The 21,900-nt window shown below is 35.6% G+C and overlaps 1 protein-coding gene across 1 annotated transcript in view; it reads left to right on the top strand.

Moving 5' to 3' along the window:
• The window catches only part of LOC150089672 (transmembrane anterior posterior transformation protein 1 homolog), a 309,390-nt gene that overhangs the window by 158,340 nt on the left and 129,150 nt on the right, over window positions 1-21,900 (top strand). The window contains exons 5-6 of the mRNA XM_090389591.1: window positions 4,253-4,374; window positions 11,222-11,414. Of these exons, the coding sequence (XP_090245717.1) occupies window positions 4,253-4,374; window positions 11,222-11,414 (315 nt within the window). The remainder of the gene's footprint in view (window positions 1-4,252; window positions 4,375-11,221; window positions 11,415-21,900) is intronic.

Genomic DNA, 21,900 nt, shown 5'->3' with positions numbered 1-21,900 from the left:
AATAAGTTACAGATTTCTTGCAAGAATTCAAAACGCCATATCAATATAGATATTACCAAATCAATAATATCATTTCCAGCCAAGGAAATAAAGAGAAGCCTTGAAAGAACTGGCACCCAGAGAAAATATATTCAAGCTTTAAGGTTAAAATCCTCCTATTCCACACCATCAGATTTACTTTAAAAAATAAAAATTCTCTCACAAACCACCTCCAAAAGGAATTGTAAGATATATTTGTTTAACAGTCTCATATGGTCACATTGAAAAACCGATGAAATGCATCCGTTTTTCAGTTGACCATATGAGACCTTTAAACAAATATATCTTACAATTTTAAATATTACACGGAATGGTTTCCATGGAATAAATCCAAAACATGGAAAATAGAAATATTTTTAAAATCACCTCTGGAAGGAATTACAAAACCGATTCGGAGAAAAGGAAGCATATAGTACATTCTCATTCCTCGCACTATCTGCAATCTTCTCCCCATCCTTTGAGTGGTAGATGATAAGCAATCATAAAATATGTTATTCTATCATTACTTCATATATAGAATGATATGTATTATAAATAATTTTTATTTATGTTAATTTGAAACTTCTTTCAGTCACTTTCATATCTTGTTTTTTTTTTTTTTTTGTTTTTTTTTTACATAAAAAACAAATTTAGGGCCTTGTGTCTGGGGCCCAGGCCAAATGGCCTTGATGGTCCTCCCCCTCTCTGTCTATGCCTGGTTAGATCATTATTTTGTAGTATCTATTTTATATGTAGTTCTTCCATCAGGACTACAAATATTGTTAAGGACTTGAATTATCAGTCTTCTTGTTAACTCTATCATTTCCCCTCTCAGGCCTCCAAACCCTGGAACTTGTCAGACATTTGATATCTACCTTTAAAATTGATAAAGTGACTATCATTCTCAATGAATGAACAAACAGTTGTTACTTTCTGTTTTTGATTACTTTAGTGCGGTTTGGTTGCCATTGTAGTTCTGAACCTCCTTTTTTTTTTTTTTTTTTTTTTTGAATTTTGAATATATTTAAATAAAATTTGTCAGATTTTTTATTTCAACAGGCATCTTATCTCATCTACCATCAGTGTAATTATGAATTTCTCTGTGACTGTTTTGACTTTGTTCTTTTCATTCCAGAATGCCATGGTAATCTTTTTTGTTATGTTATAATTCTGACACACATTCCCTTCTACTTATGCAAATCCCTTTAATAGTACCATGTATTAATTTCAAGCATCATTATTATTTCTCTCCCATCTTCCCACAATTTACTCATATATGTATTTCACTTCTAATATCTCTTTGTTTAGTAAATTATTTTTTGCATTGTTTTTTTAGTGTTGTGTTTTTCATCATCACTATTATCAGTTATATGTTATCATTATGCATCCATACCTTAATATTGGAGTTCATGTGGGTGTGAAAAAAATTTGCAAGCAAGAGTTAGTGCTGCATTCGAAAACAGTTGCATATAAACATTGGTTCTTACACCTTTTAAACCAAGATTTAACCATCTTAAGGGTCCCTTCCCCCCCCCCTTTTTTTTTAATGATAACCCCAAATGAGAGGTATTAGAACTTGTGTTTGGTACCATGCATGGGTTGTTGAGAAGATACCTTTTGACATTAAACTTGAACATCTGTTGATTGCAATTTTCAGGAAATACGTACAAAGGAAGGTTGTTCCAGAAAACAGAAGTTGAATGAATAAATGAGGAAGAAGAAAAGTTGGTTCTGTGAGTTTGAAGTAGAACAGTGAAAGGATGTTGACTGGGTTGCAGCACGTGTTCGGACTGCTTTGGAAGAGAGAACAGGAATTACAGGTAGTTCTCGACTTTACAAGTTAATTCATTCCTAGCGCGTTCTCGTAACGCGGGAATTTATTTCCCATAGACATAATGTTAAAAATAGGGATTACATTATCAACAGTGAAATTAGTTAGCTAATTAGTTTGTTTAAACAATGATTGATTTATCCAAAGAAATGAAAACTTAGTCTGTAAATCAAGCAAATTATAATAATAGAGAAATTATTTATGACTTACAAATGTTAAATAATGTTTATTCTTTATCGTCATCATCGACTAAATGCACACTCGTTGATCACTCATTATTGGCTCGGCACTCATTGGTTTGTTGCACAAGGAGTCTTCTTCAGAAATGCTTCAAGAGGCATTTATTTCCAAGATAATCTTCTCCTTTCTTTATAAATTTCAATAGCATGCATAAGCATTTTTTAACGGAAAGCACAAATCGCAACTAACACAATTTGCACAGAGTTTACAAGTTTCCGAAGCTTTAAAAAAAAGGAATGAAGAGAAGATTCTGAAAATTTATTTATGTTTTTTATACGATTGAAGATTTCAGTAAAGGGCAAACACATTTCGCCATAATAACATAAAAACCCACACAATTCCATCTATCGGTATTTTCGTAAATGCAATAACATCGAGTTTACTATCAGTTTATAATTGCTTGCAGTAACAGAAAAGCCCAATAAACCGGAAAGTGAAAATTGGTTTTATTGTTTTATGGTTGTGACCTCCAGAAATGTGCTTTAGAAAAATATCACAGAGCTGTTCAAAATCGGTTTTTATAACATATGATAACAGTGAAAGTGTAGTGCGTTTAATGATTTGAATTGGTAATTAATACAATTTACACTATAAAAACAACCTCTTAAGGAGTTATATAGCCAATATTTTAACTTCCGGGGTCGTGGAATGAATTACTAAAACACAATGTGTTATTGGGTTCACATTACAATATTTTTGTGGTTCGATAGTAACGGATTAATATCGTAAAGCGGGGTACACTGTATTATATAGCTACACACATGGTTTGAAATGCAGTTTTTATGAATGTTTAACATTCATTTTTTTGCAATTAATGTTCATATTTTTGATTTTGTTGATACTTGGGGGGAAAAAACATAAACCCGGGAACTCGTAAAGTGAGAACTGCCTGTATAGAAGCTAATTCAAAAAAACAGTGTCCGTGGAAGTATCTATAGAAAAGGCATACAGCAGAAACAGAATGTCTGTGAGACAGAGAGTGGAGAGACCGTTTGTTAGAGATGAATCATTAATTAACCTAACTGCCCTCTTTTGAATGGCATCTAGAAGCTGCAAGCTTTATGCATCCCTAGGCAAAATCAGTAAATTGAGTTATATGGATAAACCATTACTAATTTTGGTAATTGTTGACGCATCGGCTTCTGTGGCCATAATGAACCTCCCAAGGTTTTTGCAGTACTTTGATCCAAGCCCGAGGCTGGATTCGAACCCACGACCTTTGGGTTGCCAGGCAGGCACTTTGTTTGCCCGGTCGGCGTAAATATACATGAATTTGATCTTACTTGCATATCAGAATTTGCTGAACGTGCAAATGAACTTTTTAATTCCATCAGATGGCCTCCTCGGAGTTAACTTATCTCAATAGGACTTTTCTTTGGGGATATTTAAAATCTGTTGTTTATAAATCTATTATATGTAATACTGAATGGTTGAAGGAATATTATAGATACCCTTAATAGAGTCTAGTGCTCTTACTCCCTTTGTCCTTATCCTTCCACTAATACTTACTTCTGAAAATTAATGTAAATCCATACAGCTTCTGTAGCCGAGTGGTCAGTGGCAGGAGTGCAGTAGCACACACTCTGAGTAGATCGGGATTCAAGCCCCTGACTGCTAAATACTGTTGATCTGCCATCCCACACTGGACCAGCATGACAGATTATGGTCCAATTCCCTCAAGAATTGTTGAGGAGGCTTCCATCCTGCAATGGGTTGATAATGGCTGCAGTTTACCCTTTTTTCTTTTTTTTTTCTTCTACACATGATGGAAAGGTTCTCTTTTCCATTTCTGTCAGATTGGAGAAACTTCTATGCTTTTATTCTTATGCCATGGCCTAATAGGCAATTTAAGGTTGGGACCATATGTTGCCCTTGCCAGCAATACAATTTTTTCATCCCACAAACAAAAAACATTACGCTCTTGTTAAGAAAGCAATAATTTATTATCACTAATAATATATTTTCTATTACACATCCACATATCTGGAACCCAAACATGGTGCTTAGAACTGGAGAGATGGCATTGCCAGAAATAATTTAGTTGAATTTGCCAATGTAGGTTAATACATTCTGTTGTTTACTACTACTATTTTGTTTTTATAATATCAATAACCATTCTTATGATTCTTCACTAATGGTGTACTGCATGTTTGTTTTTTTCAGTTTATTCTGTATGGTTTCTTCCAGTGTGTGGATGCTTATTTTTACATCTTTACGTTCCTCCCTCTTCGTTTTACATTATCATTTTGGTTTTTGATTACCAGATCATTGAGGATGATGTTTAGGTAAGATAGACACTGTAAAATACAGTTATTAAATGGTCTTTATGCTTTAGAAAGCTTTAAAGTTCTTTTTACAAAATAAAAACGTACAAACCATTGCTAGAAAGATTTCAAATTAAAAATTTGTGTGATTATGAAACTATCATAATAATATTAAATTTGCAATTAAAAAAGATGCTTATGATCTACAGTACATTAATAAAAGAACATTTACTTAATATTAAGGCGCCTCCGTAGCCAGGTGTGCAGGAGCAGCAGTGCGTAGCACACGCTTCTTGATTAGACCGGGTTCGAGCCCGTCACAACCAAATACGGAGGATGCGGAAAGGTCAGGGAATGACCACCGCATATCATGGAGCAATATGGCCTTAGTTGCTAATGCCCCTAAAAACCAAATAACAACAAATAACATAACTTAATATTAAAGGTTGAGGCTTAGATGTTGGTACAGCTTATGTTATTTAATATTTAATTTTATTTTACTCATTAAAAAGATTGATTAATTTATACAATAAAATTTAACTTCTTTTTTGGCTCTTTCAATTGTACTGGTTGTTCTAATTAATATTATTTCATATTTAATTTGATTCATTGAAAGGAATCAGATCTCTATTAATTAAAAAGGATGCTAATTCTTTTAATGAATAGAGCTCTGATATATGGGCAAATTCATGCATTAAGAATCTGAAGATAAAAGAACCACTGGGTTCTTTTATTTGCAGATTTTTAATGGATGAATTTGCTCATAAATCAGAGTATCACAGTGTACTGATGTGGGATTTACTTAAAGATGTAACGGCGAAGGTAAAGAAAGCCTGCACAAGAATGACGAGAAACGTCGGATAACTTACGCAGAAAATTAGTTTGCCGATACGGCACTCTAGCTCTGCTCACTTGGTAAACAGACAGTAGGTGTTATCAGTACCGCCGCCTCCGTAGCCAGGTGGGAAGGAGCAGCAGTGCGTAGCACACGCTTCTTGATTAAACCGGGGTTCGAGCCCGTCACCACCAAATACGGAGGATGCGGAAAGGTCAGGGAATGACCACCGCATGACCTGGAGCAATATGGCCTTAGTTGCTAATGCTCCTTAAAAAAAAAAAAAAAAAAACCAAGTGTTATCAGTCTGGAGCAAAGTAGAGAACGATATACTGATTGACAGGTAGGCGTGGCAAACAACATGCTGGTTGGTGGGCAAACACAACACACGATAACATCAGTTTAGTATCACTGTAGCAGCACTAATGGTATCTTGTCCTAATCACACATGCCCTAACATTTACTGTAATGGTGAAAAAAGGTCAGATTACCTGCACTTTAATCCCATGGGATCTTGAACCTCTCCTGAAATGCAGGGGGTTAACCTAACCTTTTTTTCTATAGAATCATGAGTGGACTAGCACATAAATTATTTATTAATAAAAGATTAATTTTTTATTACTGTACTTTTATTTTTAAAGACAATCATGCGGATACACACGTATCATAACGTCAATCAATCAGCACCTACTGGTAAATACACATCATAATGCCAACCAGTGACTACACAGTAGCTTGTTGTCTGTCGCGCCCACCACCAATCATTTCATCGTTTGCCACGCCTACCTGTCAATCAATATATCCTTCTCAATTTCTGCTCCAGACTGAGCAGCGCTAGAGTGCCATATCGGGAAGCTAATTTTCTGCGTAAGTTATCCAGCGTTTCTCGTCGTTCTCGTGCAGGCTTTCTTTACCCAAGCCAATGTAACTACTATCAAGGGTAAAAGGAAGGGTTTTTGCTTTCATAAAGTGACTACAGTGGTCTTAGACAGTGTTTAAATTCTGTACAGGATGACCAACTGATATGATGATAATGTTCCCATCAGCAAATTCTAGATGAGAAGCACTCAAGAAAATGATCATAGAAGCTACTAGGCTTTTCATACCAGCTAAGAAATACTATTCAAATCTTAGACTTAAATTGGATGTCAGATGAACTAACAAGACTTGTGGCAGAGAAAAAAAATGAATAGAATGCATATAAATTATCAGGTGATACAGAAGCTGATGGTAAATATAATCTAGTCTCTAATCAAGTCATAAAGGAGGTTAGGCAAGCTAAAGCAGATTATGAGAAATCTTTATCAAAGGGTGCAAATAAAAACAGCAAAGAGTTCCTTTACTTATGTAAACACTAGATGGAAGGGATCAATGACATTGGCCCACTTGATGTTGATGGTTCAACTTTTACTGATCTTGCTCAGGTTGCTGACAAACTGAATAAGTATTTTGCATCTACATTCACATATGAGGAATTCTTTAGGGTAGAAATGCCAGAAGTGTATCTGATTTAACAGGGAGCTAAATGATTTTGTAATAACTGAGAGGAAAGTAGAAGAAAAATTGTTGAAGTTAAACATAAGAAAAGCACCTGGGGTGGATGGGATCTGTGCAATTATATTAAGGGAAGTAGCAAAGGAGGTAAACAAACTCTTAGCCATAATTATGAGAGCATCCTGGGATTCAGGGAAAGTCTCCATCAACTGGAGATGTGCTGATGTATCCCAAATTCACAAAGGAGGATCAGAAGGTAGGAAGCGAAAGCAGGATCACTGGTTAAGGAAATAATGCAGCACCATTTAGACAGGAGTGCAGTTATACTTCAGTTGTAGCATGCGTTTGTTAAGGGGAAATCTTGTCTGACCAACTTGATTAGATACTATAGTGCAGTCACAAAGGAACTGGAGCAAAAATTACTTTTGAAATCATATACTTGGATTTCGGGGAAGCTTTCGATACTGCTGTACAAATTAGAGCAGTGTATCATTAAGGGAAAATTAATTTTAAGGATAAAAGGGATGGTTGAATGGAAGGTGATATTTCAAGGGGAAATCTGACCAATTTGATTGGATACTGTGAGTCACAAAAGAACTGGATGCAAAAAATAATTTGGATATCATATATTGGATTTCACGTACAAAGCATTAATTAACTCAAAAGACAAAATGATTTCACCTTAATCCTCAATACCTTCTTCTGACTGATCAGAATTAGTAACTTTTTTTTTTTTTTTAAGCATTCAGTTGGGAATTTAGCTTCTATTATATCACAGTTGTCATATTGAAAGTGGTTTCAAAATGTTTCATTTTATCTGGTAAGACTTTGGGGAGAGGAAGAGACATTTCATTAGGCTTGGAAATGTTGGCGTTGTTTCATGTGGATTATGATTTTGTATCAACTACTGTGACACCTCTTGCAGATCTCTCTCTCTTCACATTTTAGGAGGAAATGTGATTTCCAAGGTGATGATCAGAGGTCTCCAACCTTAAAGCACACAAGATTGACTTTTCATTTATAATGGTATTTGAGATCTACCTTTATTCATTAAATCATTGGACAGTTGGAACTGGACATAATTGCAGTTTTAACATAGTAATCATAAAAATAATAATTTAAGTATATTTTACTTTTTTATATATATATATATATATAAAGCTTTAAATATTTGCTATTTTTTTTTTATGAGAGTGGGAACACTAATTATAAACAACTTGTAAGTAAAACTATTCATTTTGATAAATCACAAATAAAGCTTAAATTTTATATCTTTCTGTACAATAAAACATTTTATTTAAAGATAATATTATTATAAAATTCAATTTATAATAATAAATTGATCCATATTAATTAACAGTATCAAAACAGAAGAACTACATTTCGTGAATAATTATTTATTGAATTAATAAGAGCGCTGACACTCCATATTTTCTACAGTTTTGGAAAATTCTACAATTCAAATAGGCGTCTCCGTAGCCAGGTGGGAAGGAGCAGCAGTGCGTAGCATACTCTTCTTGATTAGACCGGGGTTCAAGCCCGTCACCACCAAATACGGAGGATGCGGAAAGGTCAGGGAATGACCACTGCATATCCCTGGAGCAATATGGCCTTAGTTGCCAATGCTCCTAAAAACCAAATAACAAACAAACAATTCAAATATTGACACTAAAATGTCTGTCTTTGATTTATTAGCATTCGTACAAGAAAACAGATTCACATAAACATGTTGAGCCAAAGAATGAATTTCGCTTTCAAAGCTATATTCAGTAACAAACTACATAAGAATTTCTATTATAAAAGTCCAAAAACCACTGGCCCTGCTTCTTGATTTTAATGGGATATCATTTTGAAAGGGAATAGCCTCCATTTGAAGTTCTTCACCTTTTACACATAGCAGTTCCTCAATGACAACTGGCAAGTCACTTATATCCTCAACAAAAAATGGATTTGCCAGAAATAAGAATTTTTTCCTTTTGCCATTTTATAATGTTGAAAACATGTATTAAACTGGGCACTGATTTTTTGGTGGGGGGAGACGCTCTCCAAAAATCTGAATAGGATGTAAACGTCATGGACATGAAGTACAAGCAGCAGTGTCACTCAAATAGCCATAGATAGAACTGACATTCGGTAGCACTTGGTTTCAATAAAAATTAACTACCTCTTATACCAGGGGTTGCTGTGCTTAATAACTCAGAGAGCCACTCAAGATAGTCTTTAAAGCTTAAGAGCCACACAAGTTAAATTTTATCTTATAAATTAATAAATTTATACATAATAAATTTTATTTATTTATTAAGAAATAAATAATTTACTTTTAAAATTGAGTCAAAATTCAAAATTAGTTAATAGCTCGTTTTAACCACATTTAATATGATCATTAATGAATAAAGTAAAAAAAAAATACTCTTATAACCCATAGTAAAATGACAGGGTAATTGCTGCCAAAAAAACTAGTTGATTTGTTAACAGGCATCTTTGAGGTGAAGCTGTGTCTTTTCCAGTACTGAAATGGCACGTGAATGAAGTCACAAGTTTTTTTTTTTTTTTTTTTTTTTGTGAATTTTTGTTATTTTCATAACTCATAACAAAGCTGTCTTTTTTTTTTTTTTTTTTTATGTGAACAAAAGTTAGAACCTGCATGGGTTTCTAGAAAAATTCCAACTAGTATTGAAACCATTAGATATTTGCTTACTACCTGTAAGTGAGATATGAAATCTTCTAGTCCATAATTTTCTTGAACTGGAAGCTGTAGTTCAAGTGGCAAAGTACCACTTGCAGCTTGCTAGCCACATTTGGCCATACCTTTCTTATAGACTGAAATACATGGACCAGAAATACCATATATGGTAACAGTGTTGTGAATAAACTGGATAACTGCTACTTATCATAGCATCTCTAATAGAGTACAAGGGACTTTAATATCCTAGATCTGCTTCTCACAAAGGAGCCTATAAAAAACAAACTTGAGCATTGATCACAATACTATAAAATGGCTGTATCTAAAGAAATTTTTGTGGTAAAAGGTAAGGGGCTTAAATTTCAAGAGAGGAGGACTATAATGGGAATGAGATTTTTTGAGTTCAATTAACTGAAGAGAAACTACTGTATGATGTCAGATATGAATATGCCATGAGAAATATTCAAAGGGGGAATGTCCTTGAGGCCACACATGTTCATACCAGTAGTCAAGTTCCATGTAAATGTAAGATGCCAAAATGGATGACTAGTGAAGTTAAGAGTTTAATTCGGCACCTCCTTAGCCAGGTGGGCAGGAGCAGCAGTGCGTAGCACGCACTTCTTGATTAGACCGGGGTTCGAGCCCATGACCACCAAATATGGAGGATGCGAAAAGGTCAGGGAATGACCACCACATATCCCCGGAGCAATATGGCCTTAGTTGCTAATGCTCCTAAAAACCAAAATAACAAACAAACAAGAGTTTAATTCAGCAGAAGAAGCATGTATGGGACAATTACAGACAATTATAGAATTCCAAATTGTGTAAACGTAAGCGAATATGTAACAAAGCCATTGATAGGGTAAGATGGGCAAAAGTTAATTATGAGAGAGCAGTAACAGCAAGAACTAAGAACATGTGAATACAAAAAAAAGAACAAAGTACTTAACAGTATAAAATCCATAAAATATCCAAAAGAAATGGCCAATGAGTTGAATAGATATTTCTCAATGATATTTAAGTCAAAGGCGAGCTTGAATCTCTGGGGAATGTCCAGGAATCAGGCTACTGTAAAGTCAGTAATATAATAATCTCAGTGAAGCATAGACTTGGTCTTTAGTGATTTTTATTTATTTAGGCCAATTTAAAGGAAGAAATTCTTACTAGATGAAGAACTCAAATATGGTGTCTTAAAATGCCTACGTGAAAGCCTACCTTGTTCTGTGCTGTCACTGTCTCCCCACGATGATAAGATTAATGTGTTGTATAGGAAATATGGCTGGAAAAAGAATGATAGCATGATAAGCATGTGTTTCTTATTTTAAGAAAGGGGGGGGGAAAGCCCAAGTTCAACCCTCATTTTGATTTTGATATTTTGTTAATTACTAATACCTATACTAGTTTTAATATTATTATTAAAAAGTTCATTTTAATGCTACTACATTTTACAAGAAATATATTAAGGTTTCATACCTATGTTGGTTTTTGTGAGTGAGCATAAAAAAATAAAATCAATTTCATATGAGAGGGGGAAAAGGATAATAGTTGCCTCTAGCTAGAAAACTTTTTTCCCGTAAGTGTCAGTTTTTATCTTTTAAGATAATAGAGAAATTAAGTTTTTGGTTATTTATAATTTATTTTTAAAGTAAAACTTTTCTCCTTAATATGCTATGCGTAAGTTATTTAGCGTGATCATTTAAATCAGTGTGAAACAATTTATATATAAGTAAATGCATAAAAACATTGTTTATTTCTAATAAGTCATAATTTTGATTAATATAAATTGACTTATAGTTTTTTAAATTAATTATTTATTATTGTTTATTATTTATTTATTATTATTATTTTTTTTTAAGTTCTATTTTTAGTTCATTTCCTGCAGGTTCAAATTCTCGTCTCCTACAACCTGCAGAAATTTGTGATCTTTTAAAGGGAATTATTCTTGTTGTTGTTGGATTTATGATGACTTATGTTGATACGTCAATGCTGTATCACATTGTAAAAAGCCAGTCCGTTATCAAACTGTATATTTTCTTTAACATGTTAGAAGTAAGTATTGCATTCAGTACCTCTAAATATTATATAATTTATATGAAATGAGTTATTTCAAGATGCACAAATTATGACTGAATATAGTGATGGTAATTTAGGTAGTTGTTACTGAGAAGTATAAAGACCAAGATTTTGTAGTATTTAAAAATGTGATGAGTCACCTGTTAATAAGTTATTGAAAATTATTCAGAACAGCCTACTTAATAAAATGTTAATGATTTATTTAAAGAATTTTTAGATTAATTTTCTATATCCTAAGGCAAAATATTTTGTTTGAATTCTTACAGTCACGTACGTCAGTTTAATTTTGTATTTAGATATGTATTTGGAAAGCTGCAGCTTAATATTCAGATAGCCTTTGTTATCGATATTTTGGTGGGAACTTAGTAACTTTCATTCAGTAGTTTAACTTCTCTAGTGGTTAAAGTTTTGTCAACAGTTTAATTTCTGTAATATGTTGTAAATTTAAATTTTGTAATCTTTCAATATCATGACTCAGACAGAAATTCCTGCAGACATTTATGATGTGAGTCAGGAGTTCGTTTGCATAGCCTGTGGCAAGCATTCTAAGGTTGGTCTAGTAGACAAACTTAGTTGAACTGATGATTCTTTTTTTTTTTATACATTCAGTGTAAGGAGTGTACTGATCTCAAATTACAACTTGGTGCATTATAAGAAGAATTTGAATCACTGAAGAAACAGGTGCTTGCCCTAGAAACAAATGTAACTGGGAACTCATCAGGGACCCGTCTCTTGTGACCTGACAAGTGATGCACTTGACTATTCTTTTCTGGGATCCGAATTGGTTCCCAGAAAAGAATAGTCAAGTGCAAACTGCTCTAGTTGCAGGTTATTTAGTTTTATTGGGAGACTATTGTCAGGAAAATGGGTAACATTTTTTATAATAAAGATAGATGGACCAGAAACAGAGTGTGTTTGCCAGAGCAACAATTGACGATGTTAACAACAGATTGTCAGATTTTAAAGGAGTGGTAAAGGGAGCATTATAATTATTCATGTGGTGACTAATGATATTAAATGTACATGGACCTGACAACTTGTTGAATAAATACAGGACCCTGCTGAAAAAAAGCCACAAGCAATGTCATAATGTGTAAGTGTCATCAATTCTGCCCAGACATGATAGGGATGTTGAAAGCCTTGCGAATTAACTCAAGACTTGAGGAAATCTTCAGTACTCTAGGGTTGGGAGCTTTTTGCCAGTGTGGCCTACACTTGTAGGTAGAAGGAATCTATTTTGTAGAGATGGTATTCATTTGAACAAAGGTGGGGCAAGGATTTTTCAATTTCATTGAGGATACCTTAAGGGTTTGGGGAAACCGCTAGTTTCGAGGAGAAGGGTAATATAGATCCAAATTTATCTGATGATATGGGTCAAAGTAATGCTTGCACTTACCTTGAGAATTCTTTTTTTTTTTTTTTTTTTTTTTTTTGCTGCAACAGCTGATGTTCTGATGGTAAAAACTTTTCAAATGAGTGGGAACATAAAGGTAGGAAAACAAGCCTAAAAAACTTCAGGGAGTGTGTCTGAGTAGTAAACTAGAAAAGAATACTTAGTCTTAACCGTTTACAGTATTGTCAGGAGTGTTGTCAATAAAATGGCCAAATTTGAACTCCTTGTTAGGACAACTAATGCTGACATAATAGTGCCAACAGAAACATAGTGGCCCCGGGTGCCAAGCGATTGTGATCGAGCGTTTTCTCTGTGATTAAAGTGTGATTATTCAAAAGCGATTTAGAGTTATATTAAGTTCCTGCCCTTAAATTTATTTATTTAAAATCAGCTACTGTTACAAAAGTACTTGTACAGAGCGAGAAAGAAAAGTTACCTTTCTTTATTTTTCTTGTATCTTTTACTAACACTTACTACTTTACGCTTGGTCACACCGGGCACTGCTCCTGCCTCCCCGTGGCGGGGCCGGAAATCTTGGCAGAAAAGCTAATCTGCCAAGGGCCAAAAGGAGCAAGCATGGACCAAAATACGTTTCCGCCTCTAGAGCCGACAAGCTCTCGGCCAGAGATAGACATTGACCATAACATGTCGCAACCCAAAAGGTTGAAAACCACTTCCTCAGCGACAATTTATCCTACATTCCTTATAATGCACTCTCTTGCAGATCAACCTCTGAGTAAGCTCTCTCCGTTCCTTATCCAGAAACACCTGGAAAGTCTGGCAGGATCTCCTAAGACAGTCAAGAGGCTACAATCAGGTGACCTTCTATTGGAAACAGTAAATTGTAAACATTCAGAGAAACTGCTAAAACTTACAAGCTTTGCTGGAATTCCAGTAAAAGTTTCTCCCCATGCTACCCTAAATACATCTAAGGGCGTTATATCCAGCTGGGATCTATTGAATGTCACGGAGGAGGAGATAACACAAGAGCTTCAAGATCAAAGTGTCATTGCTGTGAAAAGAATTATGGTGAAAAGAGAAAATATACTCACACCTACAAGGAATATTATTCTAACTTTTAACACGCCAAACCTACCATCATCGATAAAAGCAGGCTACTTACTCTGCCGCATTAGACCATATATTCCTAACCCATTGAGATGTTTTAAGTGCCAGAAGTATGGCCACTCTCAAACGGCGTGCAGAGGAAACCAGGTTTGTCCTAATTGTGGGTCCGCTGACCACACCCAAAGTGACTGCTTGGCAAAAGAAATGACTTGTCCCAACTGTAAAGGAAACCATCCTGCCTACTCAAGGACATGTGACAAATGGAAAACCGAAAAGCAAATCGTAAAATATAAGATAGAAAATAAAGTAAGCTTTCAAGAAGCACGGAAATTACTCACTCCCACTATAAATAAACGTACGTACGCCAATATTGCGCAAAAATATCAATCAGTAGCCACCCAAACTGATGTTACCGTCCCTTCAACCACCTCAATCTCTGACTGGGCTCGGACTGTTCTCTCTCAGCAACAGTCCAATGTCCCGAAACAGTTGAACCAGGCAAGTAATACTGCACTTACAGTACCAGCTACATCTCCTTCTCCTCCCCCAGTGATTTCTTCTATATCGAATAATCGTAACTCAAATTTAAAAAAGAATATCCAAGAAACATCTATGGATACTATTGAATCATCCAGACAAGAAGAACCGATCTTAGAAATATATGCGGAAGAAGAAATGGACACCGGTCGACCATTATTCCCAAAAAAAGACAAACCAAAGCCTGAACGTCACAAGACAGTCACATCAAAAAAACAGTCAGAAGCAGCTTCTTCTACTAAACATCAATAATGCCTTACATTCTACAATGGAATTGTAGAGGATTTCGTAGCAACCTTAACGATATTCAAGTCTTAATTAACCGCTATTCTCCAGTTGGTTTCTGTGTACAGGAAACCTATCTAACTCCGCAAATTTCCACCAACATAAAGAACTATGCCATCTATCGGCACGATCGTAATAATTCAAATGCTGCCCGTGGGGGCGTGGCCATCTTGGTCAGCTCAAAGATCCCTACCAAGCAAATTGTTTTGCAAACTACAATTGAAGTTGTAGCCGTACGCTTAATAACTCAGATTGCGTTAACACTAGCATCAGTCTATCTCCCACCAAGTCATACCTTCTCTTACCAAGATCTGGAAAACCTGCTAATGCAATTACCACCCCCTGTCTGTATGTTGGGTGATTTCAATAGCCACCATCCCTTATGGGGATCAACAAAATTAGATACACATGGCCGCCTAATTGAAACTTTTCTAGACAAGCAAAACCTTACTGTTCTTAATACTGGCGCACCCACTCACATACAATTACCAACTGGACAAATTTCTGCAATTGATCTATCAATATGTTCCCCGAATCTGTTTCCAATCATAGAATGGTCTGTTTTAGATGACCCCTTAAGCAGTGATCATTTTCCGATTATTTGTGATCTGCTCACTGCACAGCCACCAACAGTCAAACCCTGCAGGAAATGGAAGTTCTCTCAAGCCAACTGGGTCAAATTTCAATCAGTAGTCACCCTGGATGAACAATATATACGAACACAGTCAATAGATGAAGCCACAGAGTATATTACTTCACATATAATATCTGCAGCTAAAAGTTCAATTCCATTGTCGAATCCCCAATCCCGACGGCACCTTAACTATTGGTGGAATCAAGAATGCACAATAGCTAAGAAGTTAAAAAATAAAGCATGGAATTTATTCCGTAGATCCCCAACCACAGATAATCTTATCAATTACAAGAAACTAAGAGCGAAAGCACGTCGCACTCAAAGAGAAGCAAAGAAAAATTCTTGGATTCGGTTTGCATCTACCATAAACAGGAACACTAACTCCAGGTTAATATGGAAGAAAATCAGGCAGATTTCCGGAAAATTTCCAACCACCCCTTCACCAATTCTTTCATGGAATGGGCAAGAACTATCTGCTCCTCAAGACATTGCAAATGCCTTGGCAAAAACTTTTGCCGAAGTTTCTGCGGCATCAAATTACTCTCCGGATTTCCAGAAAATAAAGACCAAGACTGAACAACGAGCCATCAACTTTCGAACCTCAGTTTTCTTTCCATATAATCAGCCTCTTCAATATCATGAACTTATACATGTCATTAAAACAACACGCAACAGTGCCGCTGGACCAGATGGAATCTCTTACATTATGTTACAAAACCTTGGTGACAGAAATTTACAAATACTGCTGGTCTATTATAACCGGATATTTATGGAAAACATTTATCCCAGCTCTTGGCATCATGCCACAGTCCTTGCCTTTTTGAAACCTGGAAAAGACCCTACAATTCCATACAATTACCGACCAACTTCCCTCTCCAGTTGCCTCGGAAAATTACTTGAAAAAATTATTCATAATCGACTTGCATGGGCCATCGAAGCACAACATCTAATGAGTAATAATCAGCATGGCTTTCGTAAGAACAGGTCCTCCTTAGATCTCATGATCAAGGCAGAGTCTGCAATTCGCAATGCCTTCGTAAAAAATGAACATCTCGTTTTGGTGTCCATAGACATAGAGAAGGCATTTGACACTACCTGGCGTCATGGCATTCTCAGCGACCTCCATGCCCTTGGTCTACGAGGCAACCTTCCTATTTTCATCAGGAACTTTCTCCAGACTCGTTCGTTCCAAGTTCGATACCACAACTCGCTTTCTATGACATTCTTACAGGAAGAGGGAGTGCCACAAGGTTCAGTATTGAGTGCAACCCTCTTTGCCCTTAAAATTGATTCTATCACAAAGGAACTTCCAAATACAGTTGAGACCTATCTTTATGCGGATGACCTCTTTATGCGGATGACCTCTCCATATCTTGCCATTCTCAGAATATGAGATCCATTGAGCGGCAACTACAGTTATCCTTGAATAAGGTCCAAAGGTGGGCAGGACTCAATGGCTATCGTCTATCTCAGCAGAAAACTGTTGCAATCCACTTTTGTAATCAACGAAAAATGCATGCAGATCCTGAACTTCAGATGTCAAATTTTACCATTCCAGTGTCCAACAATATCAGATTCTTGGGATTAATCCTTGACAGAAAATTAAATTTCTTAGATCACATTAAATCGCTGCGTACTTCCTGCCTCAAAAAACTGAACATACTCAGAGCTTTATCTGCAATGTCTTGGGGAGCAGACCGTACATCTTTGCTTCTATTATATAGAGCATTGATCAGATCCCGTTTGGATTATGGTGCTCCAATCTACGATTCTGCTCGAAAGAGTACACTACGCTGGTTGGACCCTATACAGCATAGTGCATTGCGGATTGCCCTTGGCGCATTCAGAACATCTCCTACCCACAGTTTATACATTGAAGCACATGAGCCCCCTCTTTGTCTCCGCAGGAAAGCACTACTTCTTAAGTATGCAGCCCGAATACAAAGTTGCTGTCAGCATCCTATTGGGCCATATCTCTTTAATCCACCACTGCAAAACCTTTATAGAAATAAACCCAGTAAAATAAGACCGGCAGGCTTACGCCTAATTGAAGTAACACAGAATTGGAATATTCCTAATGTCAACAGGCTAGATGTAGTGAAATGCCCTCACCCACCTTGGACACCTCCTCCACAATTAACTTGTGATACTTATCTTCAAAAATGGGGAAAGAATCTTCTACCGTCACTCAACGTGAAACAACTCCATGCAAGCCATATTCAGAAATATGCTAATTTATTGCCAATATATACTGATGGCTCCAAATCACATTCAGCCGCTGGAGCCGCAGCAGTATTTCCCTCTACAATCATTTCTGCTTCCCTTCCACCTGAGTATAGCAGCTTCTCTGCAGAACTTCATGCAATAAAGTTAGCTTTAGAAAACCTGAATCGCTACCCATCTCTAAAATATATTGTATATACTGACTCTCTAAGCTCAATTACAGCAATACAAAACTTTTCTTACAAGGTTCATCCTATTTTAAACCAAATCAGAAGCCTCTTATTAAAAATTGAAGAACGTCATCAATCAGTGACCTTTTGTTGGATCCCAGCCCATTCGGGGATAAAAGGGAATGAACTGGCTGACAAAACTGCCAAAAATCCATCAACTTATGATTTAACCCATGCTCCTATTCCAATCTATGACTATAATAATATCATACAAGCAACATGTCTTGCACTGTGGAGAGAGCTATGGCACACCCAAAGCAATAATAAACTTTATCAGTTGAAACAGGATCCACAACTTTGGCGCTCTAGCACCAAAACAGTACGCAGAGAAGAAGTAGTGCTTGCACGAGCGCGGATAGGACATACATATCTGACACACCTTCACCTACTTACAGGAGAGGGTCCTCCTCATTGTCCACACTGTTCCTCGCACTTATCAGTCAAACACATTCTCATTGACTGCCCTCACTACGATCAGGACAGAATATCCATCCTCCTTTCCCTAAAAAATCTTCCGGAACCGAAGACATTAAAAAATATTATAGGTGACGATGCAAACATCAACGAATTCTTTTCGTTTTTGAAAAAAATTGGATTGTATGATAAATTCTAAACCATCACTGTAATAAATCATAAATTGATTCTATCAGAAATTTGAATTTTAGCATTTTCCTATGAATAGGCGCACTATAGCCCCAGCAGCTCGTGCGCCATTAAACCCCCATCACAACAACAACAACAGAAACATAGTGCCACCCAGAAATTGTAAATGATGAGTTCCACTACAGTATGTATAATGTATTTAGAAAGATAAGGAAGATAGAAGTGGGTGGTGGGGGTCATGCTCCTTATCAAAAGCAGCCTGAGCACGAAAAGAGCTTTTGCTGAGTTTGAAGTTATGTCTGGCCAGCATAGAATTTGTGCGGTGTCAATTAGGTGGAAGCAAAGGTATAATGAGAGTGAGAGTAATCCACAGACTAAAAGATTGAGAAGAGCATGACGAGAATCTCTACATGAAGATGGAATGGACAAGAAAGTGCAATGTCTTATTATGGGTGACTTCAACCTGCCCCAGATTGATTGGAATAAGTGAGAGGGGAAACTGTCTATGGAAAAAAAAAATTTTTTTTTAAATAAACTAGATGATGATTATTCGTACCAGCATATTAAAGAAAATACCAGGGGGTGAGAATATTCTTGACCTCATTATTCACGAATCAGATGACATCATATTGCTTAAAGTATAGGAACCATTGTCAGGTAATGATCACACAATCATTGGTTTGAAGATGAAGGAAGATGTTGCAGTAGTTAAAGGTAAAGGCACTGATTTCAAATTCAGAAGAGGTGACTTTGATAGTTTAAGGCACTGTGTGGAGTTTATTAATTGGATAGATTGCAGAGTGAGGGTGAATGCATTTGAATTATGGAATACCTTTCAATCAAAAATCAGAGAAGCCGTGAGCGCCTACATACCATTAAGAAAATATTGCAGGAGGAGGATGCCAAAATGGATGAAGGCAGAGCTGGCCAGGCAAATAGAGCAGAAAGAGATAGTGTGGGATAGTTACAGATAGGGTTTGTCGGTTTTTAAAAACCGTTTTTTTTTTTTTTTTTTGGATAAATTTGTAAAATTCGAAAACCACTTTTTAAATTTAAAAAACCGGTTTTAGATACTAGAATTAATATGTAAAAATTAATTAATTATTTAATTAAAATTTTTGACTTGAAATCCCCTCGGGCACAAGCATATTGTAGTAAAACTAATCTTCATGAGTCAGGCAAATGTTTGACATGCAACTCCACAAACACATTCTATGTGGCATCACACAGACTGACAGATGGAGCAATATGGCCTTAGTTGCTAATGCTCCTAAAAACCAAATAACAACAACAGACTGACAGATGATATCAGCTGTGTTTCTCACGTGCACCCCACCAGACCAGATCAAAGCACCGTGACAGTTCTGTTCACTTGAGTTTGATCACAAGCAGGAATAAGAAGTTTATGTTATTGCTCGTTGTTATTATTCTTGTTTTAGTTATTAAAAACAAAAACAACGGAAGTAAATATATTAATGTCTATTCTAATAATATAACATTCTTTCATTATTAAATATTAATATCATTGATAAAAATATTTAAAATGTTTCATTTGATTTTTAGACCAAAATGAATGTTGCAAATAAGTTGGAGGTTGGAATAATTTCAAAAAGGTTGGAAAAAACAAGGGATGCTGCAATCATTGTAATAAAATGTTGAGCTGCAAAGGATCATCTACAAGCAATCTCCATAATCATCTGAAAGCAGTTCATAAAATAATAATCGACAAGAAAACAGAAACGATCGACAAGCAAGAAACACCTGGACCCTCCTCCTGCCCACAAAAACAAGCCAGTATTTTTACTGGCTTGTTTAATTTCTTAAAAATTAAACAAGCCAGTAAATTTCTTTAATTTCTTAAAAAAGCATTTTAGAAGAAATTATAGCAAAACTTGCTGCAGTGGATGGATTGTCCATTAATAGCATTACAACAAGCTCGTTCATACGAGAGTCTTTGCAGCAACAAGGATATTCATTACCAAAAAACAACACTCGAGTAATGGATCTCATTCATACGTTTTATGACAATGCCAAACGTGAAACTATAAATGAATTGGATTGCATTAAGAAGAATGGGGAAAAAATTTTTCTATAACTTTAGATGAGTGGACTAGCAAAAGAAATCGCAGATATTTGAATATCAGTGTACACCATTTTGCAGATGATTTTAATTTGGGCTTAGTTCCAATAGCTAGTTCCTGTGATGCTAAGAAAACATTAGAATTAGTTTTTGAGAGGCTACACATTTTTAACTTGGATCTAGCAGCCGACATAGTTGCAGCAACAAATGATGGTGCCGCTGTTATGAAAAAATTTGGCCAATTATCACCCATAATTAATCAACTATGCTATTCACACGCCATACACTTAGCAGTTACTGATGTGTTATATAAAAATAAATTGCTGAAACCGATGTATATGTTACAAGTGAGGAATCAGAAGATGACGTAGAGTGTGAAGATGGCTATGGCGAGGATTTAAATTCTCTTGATCTAGATAACTACTGTGGATTCCCTATGTTGTCTGACAATTACAAACAATCAATTTCCCAAATTAGAAAAATTTGCAAATTTTTTAGAAAATCTCCCGTAAGAAATAGCATCCTTTAGAATTATGTAAAACAAGAAAAAGGAGAGGAATTAAGTCTGATCCTTGACTGCTAAACAAGATGGAATAGTTTAGAGGCCATGATTGAAAGATTTATAACATTAAAAGAATGTGTTGTTTTAACTTTGAATGATATTGGTGCTTCTCATATGTGGAATGAAGCTCAATATCCTAAAATCATGGAGCTTCTTAAAGTGTTGGGACGAGTACGTCTAGCAGCTGAGACCTTAGGGTGCTAATAACTTTATAACATTAAAAGAATGTGTTGTTTTAACTTTGAATGATATTGGTGCTTCTCATATGTGGAATGAAGCTCAATATCCTAAAATCATGGAGCTTCTTAAAGTGTTGGGACGAGTACGTCTAGCAGCTGGGACCTTAGGGTGGCGAGATGCCAATTTATTAACAAGTGAAGGCATATTTGAATTTCTGTTAAATGAACTAAAAAAATTGAAGACTGAAATTAGTTCCAAATTATTAAATGCTTTAGAAGTATGAATTCAAGAAAGAAGACAAGTTGGATTGGTAACCTTTTTGCTATATTTGCAAAATCCACAAAGCATTTCAACATAGAAATCTAATGTATTTTCACTAGTTTCAAAACTCGATATTATTAAGTTATCTGCAAAAATATTGTCTAGAATATATCCAAATTCTTGTATGGAAACAGATTCCGATAATGAATTTATCGAAGATGGAGAAACTATTAATCAGGGCAGTACTCTAAAAGAAGCCATGGAAAAATCAGTTCATAGGTTTCTTGAGGAACCTGAAGAAATAATATCAAATCCGAAGACACTGAAGGCCGAATTTTCAGTATTTGAGGCAACCAATAAAAGAACAAAGAAATTAGATTTATTATTTGATGCCCTGAAAACAATA

Source organism: Mastigoproctus giganteus, chromosome 2, assembly GCF_048544385.1.
Source record: "Mastigoproctus giganteus isolate SK-2022 chromosome 2, ASM4854438v1, whole genome shotgun sequence".
Lineage (NCBI taxonomy): Eukaryota > Metazoa > Arthropoda > Arachnida > Uropygi > Thelyphonidae > Mastigoproctus > Mastigoproctus giganteus.
This window is presented reverse-complemented; position numbering and strand designations above follow the sequence as displayed.